The 17,938-nt window shown below is 52.7% G+C and overlaps 2 protein-coding genes across 4 annotated transcripts in view; both read left to right on the top strand.

Moving 5' to 3' along the window:
* Positions 1-17,938, top strand: part of HOXB3 (homeobox B3) — a 56,842-nt gene that overhangs the window by 19,928 nt on the left and 18,976 nt on the right. The window contains exon 2 of one of the 3 annotated variants that reach the window (XM_053893131.1): positions 11,376-11,553. The gene's annotated coding sequence lies outside the window, so the exon portion shown is untranslated. Of the gene's footprint in view, positions 1-11,375; positions 11,554-15,210; positions 15,230-16,267; positions 16,627-17,938 lie in introns of those variants that run through there. The other 2 variants (XM_053893134.1, XM_053893133.1) reach the window with 2 other exon arrangements.
* Positions 262-8,636, top strand: HOXB4 (homeobox B4). The gene is made up of 2 exons (XM_019415886.2): positions 262-7,428; positions 8,299-8,636. The coding sequence occupies exons 1-2, from the start codon at positions 6,972-6,974 to the stop codon at positions 8,595-8,597; spliced, it is 756 nt and encodes a 251-aa protein (XP_019271431.2). The 5' UTR covers positions 262-6,971; the 3' UTR covers positions 8,598-8,636.

Raw genomic sequence — 17,938 nt, 5'->3', positions numbered from 1 at the left:
AAGGAGCTATTTAATAATCAAGACTCCTCTTCCCCAGAGCTAAGGCCCTTAGTGGAGGTTGGGGACGGTGGTGAGCGGGGGAGGGGCACGAAAAGCGTTTTTGCGCTTGGATTTCTGCAGCCGGCGCAGCAGAGTGAGACCCTGGGCCGTGAGGCCGGTGTTATTGCCAGAGGGGTCGCAAAGTTGGAGGGTCAAAAGTTTACAGCGTGCGTGAGCGGGCGGCGGCGTCTAGCGGCGGGGGCGGGCTGGGCAAGGGGAGGAGGCTGTGTGAGTGGAGAGAGAAGCGAGGGGGCAAGGGGTGCTGGAGGTATGGGAGACGTGTGCTTGGGGAGTAGGGGAGCAGAAGTGGGGTGGAGAGACTGACACCTGGGAAGGGAGACACTGGAGTAGAGGAGAAACCCTTCTCCAAACCCCGGAGCTGGTGGGGTGGGGGAGCTGCACAAAAGAGCGCTGGGGGCATGGAATCCTCTGCGCAATTTTCTCTCCCAAAGATAACCTTTGAGTCACCATATAAAATTTAATTAAAACCTACCCAGCCGCACACATTAAAAAAAAAAAAATCCAATTACCCACACGTCCTTGCAGGACATTTGATGGGGCCAAAGAAGGCTTCCAAGGTGAAGGCCTGATTCTCACCAACATCAGCCCCACCCTGCTTCCCCTAAAGGGGCCAAACAGCTGACTCCCCCAACTCCCCCTTTGCCCCCAGGCAGGCCTGTGTTTCAGGGTTTCCTAGCCCCCAGGCTGGGTCCAGGCAGCCATGGACTCCTACGGGCTAGGACTGGAGGGTTTCTGAACTCCCATTCCTCTTTCCAAATTGCTTGGGTTTAAGAAGGTGGATATTGAAAGAAGGCTGGCTTGCTAATCCTCGCACTCTCCCAAAACCTCCACTTGTGTGTTCATCCAGAATCCCTCTCTTCCTATTTGGAGGAGGGAGGGGAAATGAGAAGGAAAAATACTGAATGGCCTCACAGAGATCTTTTTAACTGGAGTTGAAACAAGCGACCTGAAATGAACCTCCAATCCATGCATTAGGCTGCGCTCATAAGTAACATGTTTACAGGGACTCTGTAATTATAACACCAGGGCATATGCCTATTTTTGGTCTTTAAATGACTGTTTGTTGTGTTATGAAATGTCTTCATCTTCTGTTCTAAGCATTGGGTATAGGAGGTGTGCTGTGGGTGTTTGTCCCGAGAGTTTTCATAAAGATGCCTTTTGAAATAGGGCCGGAAGAGACAACAACTTAACGGCAGATTTTACATCAATTTGCCCCAGTTTTTGCCTGACCAGTTGGGTGTGGGTCCCCATTTCTACTCAGCCTTGGGACACGTTTCTCTGAGGAGTCAGGCCAGGAAGGAATTCCTGAAGTCCAGAAGGGGTAGAGGTCAAAGCCTGAACAGGAACTCCTGTTCCTCCTCTGTGTCTTCTTCCTCCTTTTCAGGACAGAATGCTAGCAAATTTATGGTTCTGTGGACGAGCCTGGAGTAGCCAAAGGGCCTGGGCTGGAGAGGCCTCTCGGGAAGGGGAAAAGAGAGTCCTCAGCCATCCTGGCCAAACCAGGTGTTTGGGGATGTTCTCTCCCATCTCCCTGGGCTAGGGGGGTATATCTCCCTGCAGACACTCGCCCTAGACTTAAACTGGGTGGAAGGGGAGTCACCTGACCTACCTCTGCTGGTCCGTTGGAGGCTGGAGAAAGGGGAAAATGTGTTGTTGACAATCCACCAATTCTAATCCTTGAGAGACAAATCAAAGAAAGTCTCTGAGTATTTTTAATGCCTCCTTGCTTTATTCCAGTACCTCCTTGTGGTAGTGATGGGGGTATGTAAAAGAGTTACTGTATAGATGAGAAGTGGTTTTAAACAAAAAACGGGGGGGGGGGGGGGCGGGGAGCGGAGTATTGTTTTGTTTTTAAAGGGAAACTAAGGCCTCTGAAAGCCAAGTCCCAAGCTTTGACCAGCACAGTCCAGCTCCTCTCTCAGGGTTCTCTGTCTTTCCCAAATGTGCTGGCCTATGGACCAATTCTCACCCCCACGAGGTGGAGGACTCATTCCTGGGGCCCTGGAGCCTCCAAAGTTTGGGCAGAAAGGAGGATATCTCTGGCACTGGGGGATGGAATAAAGCAGATAGAGTATGCAAGGGGGTGGGCATACAGGCCCTACCGATGCAGCCATTTAATAGTGAAGGCAGAAGGGAAGGGGGCTCCGGCTCAGGCCTGCTCTCAGGGACCCAGATCCCGAAGGCCGCTTCTCCAGGTGCCATCCTCCCTCATAGGCCCCAAAAGGAGCCCCTGTGGAATCATCCTACCCTCTCCCACTTTTCCCTGGGAACCAGAACTGGCAAAAATACAGGAGTGATGGAATATCAAGGTGAAGGTGGGGCAGGCTGAGCCCTATCCGAATGGGACTTTTTTGGGGGTGGGGGTTGGGTGAAGGGAAGAGAAGGTTCTGGCAAAAAAAAAAAAAAAAAAAAAAAGTAGAGCTGGGGAGGATGAGCTGAATCAAATTCCTGCTCCGTCATTTTTCTCCCAAGTAATGACCTGCGCAAAATTCAATATGACCGAGCGAACTGCGCCAGCGTATTATAGTAACTGCCTGCTCGTGGGGGAGGCCCGGAGAGGGGTGAACCGTAGGTCACAGCGTCTAAAAATTATTAAAATGTTCGAGAGCCTCGTGACGCGCCTAGCTGTTTAACAAAGACTGACAAAGTATGAGATTAATACGAAAACTTGCGCCTCAAAAACAAAAACACATCAAAAAAAAAAAAAAAAAAAGTCTTGTTCCGGCCTCCAAGGAGGCCCGGAGCTGCTGTGCCCGCAGCCGCGGTTCGGTTTTCCGGACACACAATAGTGGACAAGAGCGAGCTCCTCTGTGGCCGAGCGGGCCCGAGGGCGGGTCTGCGGCCGGGAGGGCCGGTGAGTACTCTTGCCCGCTCCCTCTCTGGGCCTTCCACTCCTCGGTGCGGCCTCCGGTGCGCGGGCCGGCTGGGGGCTCGCCTCCTCGACCCTTCGGTTTCTCTCCCTCGCTCCGTGCCCTCTCCCGGGCGACAAAAGGTAGACGGATTCCGTGCGGGCTGGGCACGCCCGGGACAGCGAAGAGGGCTGAGCAGTGAGAGGTCACTCTAGCAACCTGTGGCTGCCCGGGGGGGAAGGCGGCCGGCGAGCCAGCGAGCGAGCGGGGAGTACAGGGGAGGTGGCTAGGGATGCGCGCGCAAAGCTTTTTGCTTTTTCTTATTTTTATTATGACTACTCCTGTTAGCATTCTTTTGAGGGTGGAAGGGAGAGGCAGCCCCCGGTTTTGGTGAAATCCGTCTAGGGAGTGGCTGATAAACCTTGTCCTCCACCCATCGCGGCTGCACTCGGCTGGTGGGGGGGGGGGGGGTGCGGCGCCTCGGTGGGATGGGCAGGTGGCGGCTCCCAGCGCGCAGAAGAGAAAATCTCTGCGCTCTGTCCCTAAGATCAGCCATACCCAGCCCCGCAGTGTCTCTGTCTCCCATACCTCTCTCTTGGGGTGCTCCGAGCACCTGGGCTGCATCCTTTGTGAAGTGCAGAGCAACAGAGAGGCCCGGTGGCCAGCCTAGCGGCCCTCCCCAAATTTGGAAAAGCCGACTGAGTTGGACGGGTTTCAGAGAGCGAGCGAGTTGAGAAGGACAGGAGGTATGGGGTGGGGGAGGGGCCTGGCCAGTTGGAATGGGTCGTGGAACCCCTGACTAACTGGCCTTTGATAAGACTTGGAAAGATCCCTGCTTGAGGCCGCGGGGCTGGTGGGGGTCCTACCCAGGCATTTTGTCTGTGGGCCCAGGGCCAGACTCTAGTAGTCTCTCTAGGTGCCCATGTGGGGGGGTCTATTGGACCCTCTCTTGGCAAAGATCATTAAAATATAAGTGTGGTGTGGGGTGTGTGTGTGTGTGTGTGCGTGTGTGTGTGTGTGATTTTTCAAATATATGCAAGTCAGCTTGGCTGGGCTGGGAGAGTGTTGTTGTTAGAAATCAGGCCCGGAGGCCAAAATTGGCAATCTGGATTTAGGACAGAAAATCAGAGGGTCTCTGGACATAGTTTCTGGCAAGTGGGAGCACTCCTCCTACCCACCTGCAAGGGTCCCAGAATTGTGGATGGGCAGAGACTTCTGGAATGTGATGGTTAGAGGGTTGTTTTTGTGTGTGTGTGTTATTGCTGTATTTGTTAATGAAATTGATATGATTCTGACTTGCTCACCAGGGATGCAAGTATTTCTCAGGGAGATGGGTAGGGAGTCTGGGCAAGGCGGAAGCTTTCTCTGCGCCAATTCCCCTAACCCTGTGCTGGCCCTCAGCATTCAGTCTAGGACCCAGTTCCCTCCAGCCCAGTCCCCAGTCTCCCAGTTTAGTATATTCAGCAGTTACTGGGACCCTCAGGAAGTTCATTCAGAAACCCCAGGTTCCCCCAGGTTTCCCAGATCCCCATTTTGGTCGCACTGCCAGCGACCCTAGCAGGTGGCAGAATGAGCAAATTTAGACAGAGAGAGTCTGCCTGGGGCTAGGGAGGTGGGAGAAGCGGGGTTCCTCGCACACTTCAGGGATTATCCCCCTTTTCTGGCCCCAGGAGGTATGGGAGTTTGGGAGGGGCCAGAATATCATCTGGCTGCATCTTTTATGGTTCCTCATTGCCCTTCATTCGGAAATGAAACGCCTTTGATCTTTTTCTCAGGTTGTAAATGGAATTGCCCGTCATTAAATATCCGGGGCCCCATCTGTTTGGTCTCCCAGCATTTTTCTTTACAGCTGTTTCTCTCTCTTTTTACCATTGAATTTTTCCAAAAGGACTTTTATGACACCTCCTTCACACCCAGCCGCCTCTCCCTCCTCCCTTTGCTGAGAGGCGCCTTGGAAAATATCTAGATATTCGTTTGATGGCAAACTAAAGGCTTCGAGGGGCATGGAGGAACCGATTGGGGTTTTGTTTTTCTTAAAAAAAAAAAAAATAAAAGTCCTGGGGGGAGGGGAGGGGCGCGAGGGCACCCAGAAGGGCCTGATTCTGACTATGCTGCAGCCTCAGGATGACCCTTCCTCCTTTTGTGCTTAGCTAATGTTTACATCTCATAATTCATGCGCCGCCCAGGGTTGCGCGGCGGCCGCGAGGTTCGCGTCCCTTTGCGGAACCGGCGGTTTCAATTTCTCTCTGATAGAAGAGAAAGAGAGTTGAAAACCTTGTAATCCCCAAAATGGACCCGCAGTGCCTTTTCCTGCTCCCAGAGCTCAAAAGTAGAACAAAACGAAATAAAATCAAAGCACTGAAATCACACCCCAAACGAGAAGAAGGCGCGCAAAGTGGGAGAACTGGAAAATTTCTGGGCCAAGAAGATCTGTCTGTCTTCTGTATATACCCTGTAGATCCGAATTTGTGTAAGGAATTTTGTGGTCACAAATTCGTATCTAGGGGAATATGTAGTTGACATAAACACTCCGCTCATTTTTTTCCCGAAGAAAAAAAAATTTTTTTTTCCCAAATGAGGACCATCCGGTGACTGACCACACGAAGACTCCTTCCTTTTTCTTTCTTCTTTCTTTTCCTCCCTTACTGGTTAGAGACAGAGGAATCATCTACCTGAATTCTCCCACGCCTGCCCCTGGAAGGCTTGGTCCCTTTTCGCTTCTCTTAATAGGTTAATATTGCTGGTGGTGTTTTAATTTTATTCTCTCCCTCAAGCCCACTAATTCTCTACTCTGGGATCGGGGAGGCTTTATTGAAAATCCGGGGGGGGGGGGGCGGGGAACGACTATCGTCGTCAGTGGGCAAAGGCACAGAAAATCGCTTTTCAAACGGATGTTGAGGTCTCCTTTTCGTTTGGGATCAGAACAAGAGGGCCTGGAAATATGCAGTTACGAAGGGGTGTTATTCTGTGTGTGGGTCACCCCCAGGGCTCCCACCCCCAGCATCATAAGGATGTGAGATTTCTCTGCACTGCAGAGGCGGCTGCATTAGCGGCAATTAGAAAGTCTGCACACCGTGATTAGCATTGCTCCGGTGGTTTTGGAATTAGCAAATTGCTATTCAGTGTGCTCTCAAAAGTTGCAAGATTTTTACTCCAGCGCTCGTGTTCAGTGTGAGAAACCAAGTCATTTCTCCCCGCTTGGGCCGCGTTGGGCACGGGGAGGAGTGGATAGGAGAAGGGAACGGAAGGACTGACTGACACAACCAAACTAATAGCGCAGCTAAATGCGATTTGGAAGGCGAGGTCTCCCCGAATTAGTGCATGAATTTCCTATCGATCCGCCCGCGGTTCCATTCATCTCTGACAAGTCCCTCCGTGCACCCGCCTGCTTGCTCCCGACGCCTCCTCTCTCACTCCCTACCCCTCCCCAGGCGACTGCAGAGAAAAGCCCCATGCTCAGTGCCTCTCGCCCCCAATGTGGGTTCCCTTCTCCAGGCAGAGCCCCCAGGCTGTCTCTCACTTAACTCCCCACACAGACTCCTGGGCTCCTCGCCGTCTTGAGGAGGGGATGGGGGCCTATGGAAGGCAGAGAATGCGGGGTGGAGGCGAGGCAGGACAGGAGGGGCTGCACCGGGAGCCCCAACTTCCGAGGGGATCCAGGATTGTTCTCTGCCCAGCGCCCCAACAGGCCCTCCAGCGGCAACCTGCCCTGTTCCTCTCCCTCTCTCTCTCCTTCTCTGTCTCTCTCTCTCTCTCTGATCCCGGAGAGAGCCTGGCGAGGAGGCGGTCGCCCCGCAGGAGCCCTATGTAAATCCTGGTGTTGGGTGGGTGGGGAGGGGGAAAGAGAAGAAGGGGAAATAAACCTCTTTGGCTGGAGTAGGGTCCGGGTGAGCAGATTTCCTTATCCGGGAATCGCAGGCGGGGCGGCCATTGGCTCCGGGGATCACGTGGGCCCCTAACTTTGTTCACTTGACAGTAAGTAGGAGGGCTTTCGGAAACAGGAAAACGAGTCAGGGGTCGGAATAAATTTTAGTATATTTTGTGGGCAATTCCCAGAAATTAATGGCTATGAGTTCTTTTTTGATCAACTCAAACTATGTCGACCCCAAGTTCCCTCCGTGCGAGGAATATTCACAGAGCGATTACCTACCCAGCGAGCACTCGCCGGGGTACTACGCCGGCGGCCAGAGGCGAGAGAGCGGCTTCCAGCCGGAGGCGGGCTTCGGGCGGCGCGCGGCGTGCACCGTGCAGCGCTACGCGGCCTGCCGGGACCCCGGGCCCCCGCCACCTCCGCCGCCGCCCCCGCCGCCCCCGCCGCCGCCCGGGCTGTCCCCTCGGGCTCCTGCGCCGCCGCCTTCCGGGGCCCTCCTCCCGGAGCCCGGCCAGCGCTGCGAGGCGGTCAGCAGCAGCCCCCCGCCGCCTCCCTGCGCCCAGAACCCCCTGCACCCCAGCCCGTCCCACTCCGCGTGCAAAGAGCCCGTCGTCTACCCCTGGATGCGCAAAGTTCACGTGAGCACGGGTGAGTGCGTGGGCACCCCTTCCCCCTCCCACCCCCGGTGCTTTACACCAAAGGGACCTCGGAGGCATGGGGGGGGGGGGGAGCTGGGGGAAGCCAATTGTCCCCGCTATAAACTCGCCATTGCCGGAGATTTACGGTCGCCTGTTTTCAGAGCCACATAATTACATCCCCCATAAATTTTTATGGCCTGGTGGGCCCCGCGCCTTTGAAGTCGGTTCCCCATCCTCTTTGCCATTCTCACCAGCGACTTTTTCGCCAGGGAGATGCAGTCTCAGTGAAGTTGGAAGTTGGGGAGGGGTGGGAGAGGTGGGGGAGGAGAAGGAGGAGGGGGTAATCTGTATTTGAGCGGAGAGTTGAGTCAACTCCCAGTATTTATTTTTTCCTTTCTTTCCTCTAGTCTGGCTCCTTGGCTCGAGAAGTGGGCAAAAGTTTTTACTGGGGACAGGCGCTGCTTGGAATCTGAGCACAGAGGGTGGGAACTAACAGAAGAAAGGTTTAGGGAAGCCCCCCTCCCTCTTTCACCCCTCATTCTCCCATCCCGGGGCCCCAGGCCAAGGGGGCAGAGAGGAGCGGTTAAAACCTTGTGGAGATTCCTCTCTGCCCCCACCCCCCTCTCCAGACACCCAAACAACAACGTGGAGACAACATAACCCTCCAGAACTTTGAGGTCTCTTTCTCTTCCTGGGGGCCGCTTTCTTCCCTTTTCGTCCCCACCGCCCCCCCCCCCCCAACTCCAAGGAAGGAGAGGTGGCTGGAGAGGGAGGGAGGGAGGGAGGGAGACGCTGTGTTAGCTGGAAGAAAGGGCTCTGTCCCTCCTCCCTTTCGGGGCAATAAAACTTTCTCTTTCTCCTTCTCTCTGTGTGTGTCCAGTAAACCCCAATTACGCCGGCGGGGAGCCCAAGCGCTCTCGGACAGCCTACACTCGCCAGCAGGTCTTGGAACTGGAGAAGGAATTTCACTACAACCGCTACCTGACGCGGCGCCGGAGGGTGGAGATCGCCCACGCGCTCTGTCTCTCCGAGCGCCAGATCAAGATCTGGTTCCAGAACCGGCGCATGAAGTGGAAAAAAGACCACAAGTTGCCCAACACCAAGATCCGCTCGGGTGGCACCGCAGGCGCAGCTGGAGGGCCCCCTGGCCGGCCCAACGGAGGCCCCCCCGCGCTCTAGTGCCCCCCGCGCGCGGGAGCCGCGAACCTCGGGGCGGGGGTGGGTTGTGAGCGCTGGGCGGGGGGAGGGGGGGGGGAGCGGCAGGGGGAGATGCGGGAGGGGACCCTGGGGCCTGGGTCCGCAAAAGCCTACCTGCCCTCCCCCTACTTTATCTATTACACGAATAAACGCAGAGGAGGGGGAGGGGAAGCTTTATTTATAGAAATGACAATAGGGAGCCAGTCGAGGCCCCCCAGAAGCAAGGTTCAAGTCTCTTGCTTTCTTCCTTAAAAAAAAAAAAAAAGAAGAAGAAGAAGAAAAAGAAGAAGAAGGAAGAAAGAAAAAGACAGAAAGAGAAATAGGAGGCTGCACTCCTCGTTTTCAGCTTTGGCGAAGATGGATCCACGTTTCATCTTTAATCACGCCAGGCCCAGGCCCATCTGTCTTGTTTACTCTGCCGCGGAGAGGACGGGCCTCGGTGGCGACCATTACCTCGACACCCGGCTAACAAATGAGGCCCGGCTCCGACGCCGCCGCCTCTGCTGCTGCCGCTGCTGGAAGACAGCCTGGATTTTCTTTCTTTGTCCCCCATTCCTGACACCCAGCGAAAGCACCCTGTGACTGCCAGATAGCGCAGTGTTTTGGCCACGGTAACACGGCGCACGCACACACACACACACACACACACACACACACACACACACACCCTCCTCCCCCTCGGTGCCCCTCCATGGGCACACTGACTGCTCACCCCTTCCACCAAGGGGTGGGGTGGGGGGCAGCAGCAGGAAGGGGACACATGGAGGTGGGGGTGGCCTTGGCACCGCAGGACCAGCCAGGGAAATTGAGTCCAACAGAAAAGAGACCCGGAGACCCGAGAGGGCCTTCTTCTGGAAGGTCAAGCCATTCCTGGCAGAGTCAGGGGCCAGCTGAGTTCTGGAAGCTGGGCACAACCCTCTGGCCAATTGAGTTGTGCAGCGAGGCCTTCTCTCCTCGGCTGCAAATGAATGTGAGACTAGCACAGAAAATGTGGTGGGGCCTCCCGGTCTGGGAGACATATTGCAGAGACCTCTCCCATAGTTTATCATTGTTTCTGCATTAATTATTATTATTATTATTAATTATTATTATATTATTATTATTTTATGTCATGCGCGTCCTGTCTCCTGTTCTCTCTCTGACATTCCAAACCAGGTCCCTTCCTAGTTCTGGGGCTGCCTGAGTCTAGAACCCTTCGTTGGCGTGAAAATTTTGTGTCCTGTACAGAGTGACAGTAGAAATAAATGTTTGGTTTCTTGTGGACCAGCACGGCGTGTTTTTGTTGAAACCTTGATGTAAAGATACAGACGAATGCCACCCAGCGTATATTTTAAGCATCTCAGTCCATTCGGCCTCACATTGTATGTGGTTGAGGATTTTTTTTTCGAAGGGTCCAAGGAGAATTTCTATCTCAGAGGACTCCAAATTGTGGTAGCTGGTTTGTTTTCCTTTTGGGGTGGGTGTGTTTTGTTTGGGGCTTTTAATTTTTTCCCTGCAGTCCAAAAATGGATTGAAAGTATTGGGAGGGCCGACTCCAATCCCTAATGGGGGGAAAATGTTTCATTGTAGGACACGAGAGGCTTAAGTATGGCAAAGCCTTTCATATCGTGATTTATTTGTCATAAGCAAATAAAATGCGGTTAAGCTGTCTCTTTCTAGACAGACGGCTCTTTGCTTATTAAGGTTCGGAGGGAGGATTTCTGCGAGGGCCGGCTTCTTTCCTCCCGCCTAAGAAGGTATCGTTTTCCTCTGAGGTGTTTAAAGCTTTAATGAGTCTAATTTTTTGCACAGATGTTTCTGGGTGTTTGCAGGTTTTCAGAGTATTTTTATATTACAAAGGAGCTAGCCGGTGCCATAGCTCAAACTCTGACAAGCAAATAGATAATCAAGAAGACAAATGGCCTCTTTTGTGAAGCCCTGCTCCTGTATTAATTTTCATTTTCTTTCTCATAGAAAGTATCGAAAGTACGACCGGGGACCAAATAGCTTTCTGTCTCTGAGGTCCCAGTCACCCCTAGAATGGAGTGGGGGAAGGGGGTGGGGGTGCCGATGACCCTCACAAGCTCTGTCGGGCTTGGGCCGTTTTGGGGCAGCACCCAAGAGATGTGCTTAAGTTCCGAGGGCTCCAGCCTCGGGGTCTCTGGTCTTGTGGTGGCCCAGGATACAGCTACCCGCCTCCAGAAAACTTGGGGCTCGAGAGAGCATATGCAATTAAAAGTCATTTTTCAGTCCCATCTCCCTCCAAAAAATAAACATAGCTGATTCCACCAGCACGTTTTTTACTGTTATTTCTTTTGTATTCCTCCAGTTTGCAGCGCCCAGGAGTTTGAGGTGGGGTAGGGCCCGGGACACACAGGGCCGATGTCCACAGCACGGGAAAGGGCGCTGGAACTGCCCGTTGAAATGCTCCTGGAGGTCTCATTTAAAAAAAAAAAAAAAAATTGACAGGACCTGGAGGCGAGCTTTGTTTTGGTCGAATCGCGGTGTGATGTTTAACTGCCAAAGGGATACCGCCCTTAGTGGAGGGGGAAAATAGTCCTTAAAAAGCATATGCCCCCCCAGGAATGTCTCTATAGAACCAAATCAAAGCTGCTCCTTGGAAGGTATGAATAGAATAAAAAAAAGATTTCTATGGAGCTTAAAGTTCACAGCCATTCTGTGTAGACAAGAGCTAAGAAAAATGTGAGAATTATACAGAAAACCATTAATCACTTCTTTTCTTTAAATACGTATCCTCTCTCCTTTGTTATTATTCAACAGCAAATCTCCGCAGACCGGCTGTTGGGGGAAAAAAGTGTTAGCTGGCTCTCCCGGATCTGCGAGGGGGAAAAAATTTGGAACCATAAAGTTGAAAACTTTTTTCTCTCAGTTTGGAAGAAGCCCTTCGTCATGAATGGGATCCGCAGAATTCAGGCCAGAGGAGGCGAGAGGCGCAAAGGTAACAAAGCCCCTGCCTGGGCTGCCTTTTTTTTTTTTTTTAAATCATTTTATGAGCTCTTTTTACAAAGGAAAGAAGAAAGTCTCTCGCCTCCTTCTTTTCCTTTTTCAACTTTCTTCGCGGTTTTTTTTTTTTTTTTTATGGTGGATGCTTGGTCAGATTTGCTGCCTTTTATGATGACTGATGCTCGGGTCAGAGGGAGAGAGAGGGGCCTCACACCTGGAGAGTGTTTGAACTGCTTGGGACTGAGGTGTCAGGACCCCTGAAAAACCCCAGAGAGGGTGGTTTGTGAGGCAGCTCTCAGAAGTGCTTTTTCGGGTTTCGGAAAATGCAGGCGGGCCTGGGGGGGCTGCCCAGCGTGTGTGCATGTGTGCGTGTGTGGCGATGTGCACATGTGGCCCGTGTGTTCTGTGACTTCGCTTGTCTACACTGGTGGCTTGCGTCCCATATGTCTGTTTACCGGTGAGATGTTGTCACTGCCGCCTCCTGGAAAAAATGGAATGCAGTTCTTGGATGGAGTGCCCCAGGCTTGGAGCAGGGTATAGGTAGATGTCGATTTGTTGTTGTTGTTTTTCCTTTCCTTCTTTTTGTGTCGAGCTTGGGATTCTAGACAAATATTTGCAACTCTGGAGCAGGAAACTGTTCCGTTTACAGGCGACGTTCGTTCGTTGATGCCGGAATCTTCCTTTTCAACTCTGCCCCCCTCTTCTTCCTGGAGGCTCAGTGTTCAATTTGGTTTCCTTTTGCTCTCTTGTTTTGGGGTCTCTGTTCCCCCTTCTGGGGCCCTGCTTCTGAGGGTGAGGTAGCCAGTGGGCTGTGCCCGAATGTGCTGGCTCTTTTACCCTGGGGCTCACTAAGGGTTTGGAGGCAGGAGGCTGGCAGGAGAGAGAGTTCATGGAGAGGCCACGTTTTCTAGGCGATTAGCTCAGTATTAGAACCACAAAATGACCTCGGAAGCCCCTTGACCTCTCTGAGACTGGACAGTGGGCTGGCTCCTGCCTCCTGCCCAGGAGGAAAAGTCCTACCTCTGCAGGGAGGGGTACTTTGAGCTGTTGTCGTGGCCCCACCTTCGTCATCTCCCTCTAGCCCCCAACCCCTTCTTTGCTAACTGGGAATTTCTGGATTGTTTTTCTATTACTGTCCCCTGGGGAGAAAAGGAGTGAAAATTTTAGCCCTGGGGTGCAGTTGGGGGAAGGGAGTAGGGTGCTGATCGGGATCTCTGTGTAGGACTCCTTCCCTAGGCCGGGTTCTAACCACCGCCCCCCCCCCCCCCCCCCCCCCCCCCCCCCGCCATGTCCAGTTCATCTCTTGTTTCCTGTTTCGCTTGGAGGGAGCGGAGGGAAGAGAGACAAAGGGAGACGATATGACAGGTCCACAGTGCTTCAGAGGGCTTAGGGGACAAGCCCCTGGGTTCTAAAGAGAGGGAAGGCCCCCCCACTAACAGTCCCTTGGAGGTTACTGTCTCTCAAGGTCTGATATCCAAATTTACAGCTTCTTAACCCATTTTTCTGAAGTTCCTTTGTTTAGAAGACTATTCCTGCAACCACTTGTGCCCCCTTCCCCTAATCCCCAGTCTCACCCCAGCTTCTCACACAGCCCATGGATACCTTCCCACCAAGGGAGCAGGAGAGTTGGGAGAAGGGTCAGTACAGGCTGTTCTGACCATTTCCAAGGACAGTTCTGCCACATCAACCAGAGTTTTAGCAACTTTGAATTTTAAGAGATGTGTGGAGAATTTGCTAACATGGAGCCTTTCCAATTCTGTTTTCTACTTGATGTGTCTGAAATCCATACCAGCAACCAATTTTTTTTTTTTTTAAAGAGGAGATAGAGACAAAGAGACACAGAGAGAGAGGGTGAGAGAGAGACACGGACAGACTGAGACTCCAGCTGGGAAGAGAGGAAATGTTCCTTCACTTAAAACCAGGAGACACAGAACCTTACTGGGATGTGTGTGGGATGTTGGTTTGTATTTTGTAAATCGTCTCAATCGTCTCCTGTGACTTGGGGACTCAGTCTCAGGCAAGAACTAACTGGCGTTGGTTGGTATCATCTCCTTTGTCCCTGAGTGGCATGATAAATGCAGGGGCTGGAGGCCTGGGGCAGGAGAGGAAGTGGGTAGAAAGGTGAACTGGGCTGCTCCTGGATTGGAAATGTTTGAGGTTCATGGGAGACGTGCACCCATTACTCATAAGGGCAGATAACCAATTGTGGGCCTTCTTATAGTCCCAGGTGGCAAAGATCTAGTCACCTGGGACTTTACGAAGCTGCTCTCTGCAGAGTGAGGGGTCCATCAAAGGGAAGGAGAGGGGAAACAATGGAAGGGAAAGTTGGGGTTCATTCAAGGGTTTCAGCCCCATAGGCCAGAGCTTCCAGATTTCCCTTTTCCCTCACTTCCAGACCCCAGTCTTTTCAGGGGCTGGGCAGTCTCCCCAGCTAGACAGACTCACCTTCACCTTCTACAATTCTGGTGGCCACCCCATCCTCATCTTTGGCCTCTCTTCCCTCCAGGCCCCTGGGCCCTCTGGATTCACCCTTCTCCTTGCACTTACTGGGGCAGAGGGGCTCCTCAGTCCTGCCAGAGCCCGGGGAGGCCACCCCAGCGCCCGTGGTGGGTCTCCCTGGGAAGAGTGGCCGGCTGGGGAGGGGAGTCTGCTTGGAAAACGGAGTTGGGAAGTTTCCCAGCGTGAGCTGAGCGCTGACGGATTTGTGATCAGCCATAAAACCGGCGCGTTCAGATTCGTAAATCAATCTTGCCTCTCTCGCAGAATGAACGTTCGCTTTATCGGCAGCAAGAAAGCGCTCAGCGCGCGCTCAGGCGCTTGTTTATTTGAACACGGACATTCCCAGGATCCGAAAAGAGTGTGGGCATTTTAACAGAACCTGCCCAGCGTGTCTTCGTGTCATTTTGCGGTTTCTTTTCCTTGTCCTTAAGGACAATTTCTCAGGTTTCAGAGCTTGCTGTCTTCCCCTGCTCCTGCATATTGCTTCCAATTTCTCTCTCGCTCGTTCGCTCTTTCTCTCTCTCTCTCTCCTTTTTTTCTTTCAGACTTTAGTGGACTGTTTTCCTATAGGGGACCGTTTTTAACGCATTTGTGGCCAGGACCTTGCAAGGAGTTGCCCTGGCTGGAACCAGGCGCAGGGCCCAGATCGGGAGCCGGCTGAATTCAATCCCAGTCTGTGTTTTGTATCGGGACAATCAAAGCCGACCACCCCCCTACAGAGTCTGGGCCCCGCCGGCGCCCCACCCGTGCGTCGTCGGGAGCGGGATTCCGAGGAGGCGGCCAGGGCCAAGCTGCCGCCACAGCTGGAATTTACGGGGGCCGCCGAGTGCGAGTGCCGGGTGGCTGTTTCTTTGCGGGTGGTTAAGGCATCTGGGTCCTCAGCCTCTTCCCCCTTGAGTTGTTTTTGGGTCAGACCTCTCCAAACAAACCAGTGGCGGCCCCGCGGCCCCTGCTCCCCTACCCTAAGCCGCATTGATTCTCTCTCGTGTCTGCTCCAGCCGGCGCGGCGGAGGCCAGGCTGCCCCAGTTGCTGCCGAAGATAAGACTGGGAATGTGCGGACAGGGGCTCCTGCAGGAATGTCTTTTCTGCTCCCCTTTGCGCCCCCACCCCACGCGATGGCCCAGGACTCCGATTCTGGTTGCTACTGGTCTGCTCATTCTGGGGCCAAGCTGTAAGCGAAGGTTTGGGGGATTTGGGTTTTTGTTTTTGTTTTTGTTTTGTTTACATCCGAGATGAAGGACTGTGTGTCCGCTTCCCCCTCCAGGCCTAGGGAATGGATTTCCCCTATCATCCCTGTGTTTAACCCTTTAATATGCGACCCCCCTCCTCTTTGCCCATTGATCGGTCTCCATTGTCTGCTGATTGGGAGCTCAGGGTACTGACACCTGGGGAATAGGGACCCTGGGGCTGCCAGACTGACTTCAAAGCCTCGTCTTTCTTCCCTTTCCTTCCCCTCTAGTTCAAATCTTAAGCCGTCTTCCCTGGTGTGTCAGGGGCGGAGGGGGTCACCGAGATGGTGTGTGACATAGGTAGACAGAGCCTGAGTGCCCACTTCTTTTGTGTAGAAACCCTAGTCTGAGTCTTTGTGTCTAGAACATATTCTCAGTTGGTCAGTAGAATTTGATTCCTCGTGGTGGTAGTAACACAAGGGCGGGGGGGAAGTCCCCCTTGCGGGTATTCTCAGCTCTGGGAGCTCCAGAGTCATCTCTTCATCCTGTCCCCTCTCTGCCCCTTCAAAATGTACCACCAAAGATCAGAAAGAGCATTAAAGCCAGAAGCCCCATTCTTCATGCCTATGTACCGCGGACTTGTGGGGAGTGCTTCTTTTGAAGCTGGTCCCTTTAGAAATTTTGTTGCTTTTTTAGGAGAGGGGGAGTGGGTCCCACTAAAATAAATATCCTAGGAGTGAGGGAGAGAATGGAGTTGGGGGGAATCCTAATCTTAAAGGACGCAGAGAGAAGAGCTGGAAGCTGAGAAATCCAGAGGCTTGGAGCAGGGCTCTGCGCCCACCCCACCCCCACCCCCCAGACGCCCCTGCAGACTATTTCTGCACCTCCACGAACTAAGCAGAAGCAGGAGGAGAAGGGAGAGAGGAGAGGTGGGCTGTAGGTAAGTGTGTGTCTGGCCGGGGGGGGGGGGGGGTGTGGGGGGAGGTTAGGGAGCCGTAGGTAGAGTAGGTATAGATGTGAATGTGGGAGACAAGAACTTGCTACTCTTCCATTGGTGGGTTGGGGGGAACCTATTTTGCAGGAAAATTTCTCCTCCTGAAGGGGAAGGTCATAGTGGTCCTTTGAGTCTGAAATCGAAAGACCCCCTTCCCCCTCCTGGTCACGTGATTCATTAAATAATTAATGCCGAGGTTGCAGAATAGATATGTATTCGTCAGGAAAATCGCAGGCTCGGTCTCCCTGTTTCTGACGTGCAATTCAACTGTCCTTTGAAAAACAAGCCTGTACCCCGAGAAAAAAAAAAGAGAGAGGGGGAGAGAGAGGGAGAGAGAGAGAAAAAGAGAGGGAGGCAGCAATAAAACAGCCCCGCAGCCGGAGCCACACCGCGGGCTGGGGTATTGTAAGTAGAAGGGATTTCTCACTACCTACCGCGTCTTATATGTCCATGTAAATTTATTGTTTGTTATTAATGTTATTGTCGTAAAATGTGACAAATAGCCATCTTCATTTCCTGCCATTTCTCTTCACACGGTGCTCTGTGTGTTTATACCCATTGAGGCATTGCATAGAGAATTTAGGAATATTCCTCTTCTCTCTCTCTGTCTCTCTCTCTCTCTCTCTCTCTCTCTCCCTCTCTCTCTCCTCCAACCTTTTTCTTGATTTATAGCAATATGGATGTCAGCTTCTCGGCCGGCATGCCAGCCATTGTGTGTGTGTGTGTGTGTGTGTGTGTGTGTGTGTGAGCGCGTGTGCGCGCGCGCGTCTGTGTGTGTTTGTGAGCGAGTTGTGTTGTTTATGGCCATGTCTTCGATAAATCATTTCTCACGGAAAATGATGTGGAAGCTGGGCCATTTCTGCGGCCGGGAGAGACTGGCTCTCGGAGCTACTCCTCCCTCTCTGCTCTGCTCCCAGGAGTTGGTTATTTCAGACAATTTACAGTAATATATCAGCAGTTAATATGAAAGCTCTATAGCTGGAGGTCTTAAATTACAGCATCTGTGATTATCAATTAAGGCAAGATTTGTATAAATTTGGTAAACCAGAAATGCCTCATTGGCATATAAACCCAGTCAAAGACCACGACCTAATATAAAAATTATATTTGCAAGCCTGATAGAGCCAGCATTCCTGAAGCAGCAGACAGAGCCTCATTTTTCAGTGGTTCCCCTCCAGGAGTTTGGCTGCTCTGTCTGCAGCCCAGGGTAAAGGACCCAACTCTGAAGGCAGAAGGAGCCTGGGGGCAAGAGAAGTGCAGGTGGAGGAAGAAATTACTGGAGTTGAAGGCAAAGGTTTTTGTAATCGATGGGGAGCAAATTGAAGCCCTCTGCAATTGGAAGGGGCTAGAAGGCTTCAGTTATGGTACTGAGGCATCATCTATAGGGTTGATGTGTGTGGCACGGTGTGGAGGGTGAAGAAGGAGCTACCCACATTGGGGGAGATGGGGTGGGGGTCGGAGGGTGAAGGGCAGGGAGAGAAGCTGAAAGCCTTGGCTGCTTACCCTCCTGGCTAACAAAACAAGGAAATGAATTCACACCCCAGTAGCCTTCCTTCGACCTCCAGAAACAAAGAAAGTTTCCTCAGCAGTGAGGGACTATGTGTGTTTGGGGCTAACGCAAAGAGAAGTTCTCCAAGTTTTTCTAGAAAAGGAATGTTCCGGGAATCAGGTGGTCCCAGAAAGTTGGTGAGTGTTCCAGAACACGGGGTGTGTTCCC

This window comes from Panthera pardus, unplaced genomic scaffold (genome assembly GCF_024362965.1).
Source record: "Panthera pardus isolate Hobbes unplaced genomic scaffold, ASM2436296v1 HiC_scaffold_3, whole genome shotgun sequence".
Lineage (NCBI taxonomy): Eukaryota > Metazoa > Chordata > Mammalia > Carnivora > Felidae > Panthera > Panthera pardus.
The sequence above is the reverse complement of the archived record's forward strand: the minus strand, read 5'-3'. Positions and strand labels throughout refer to the sequence as shown.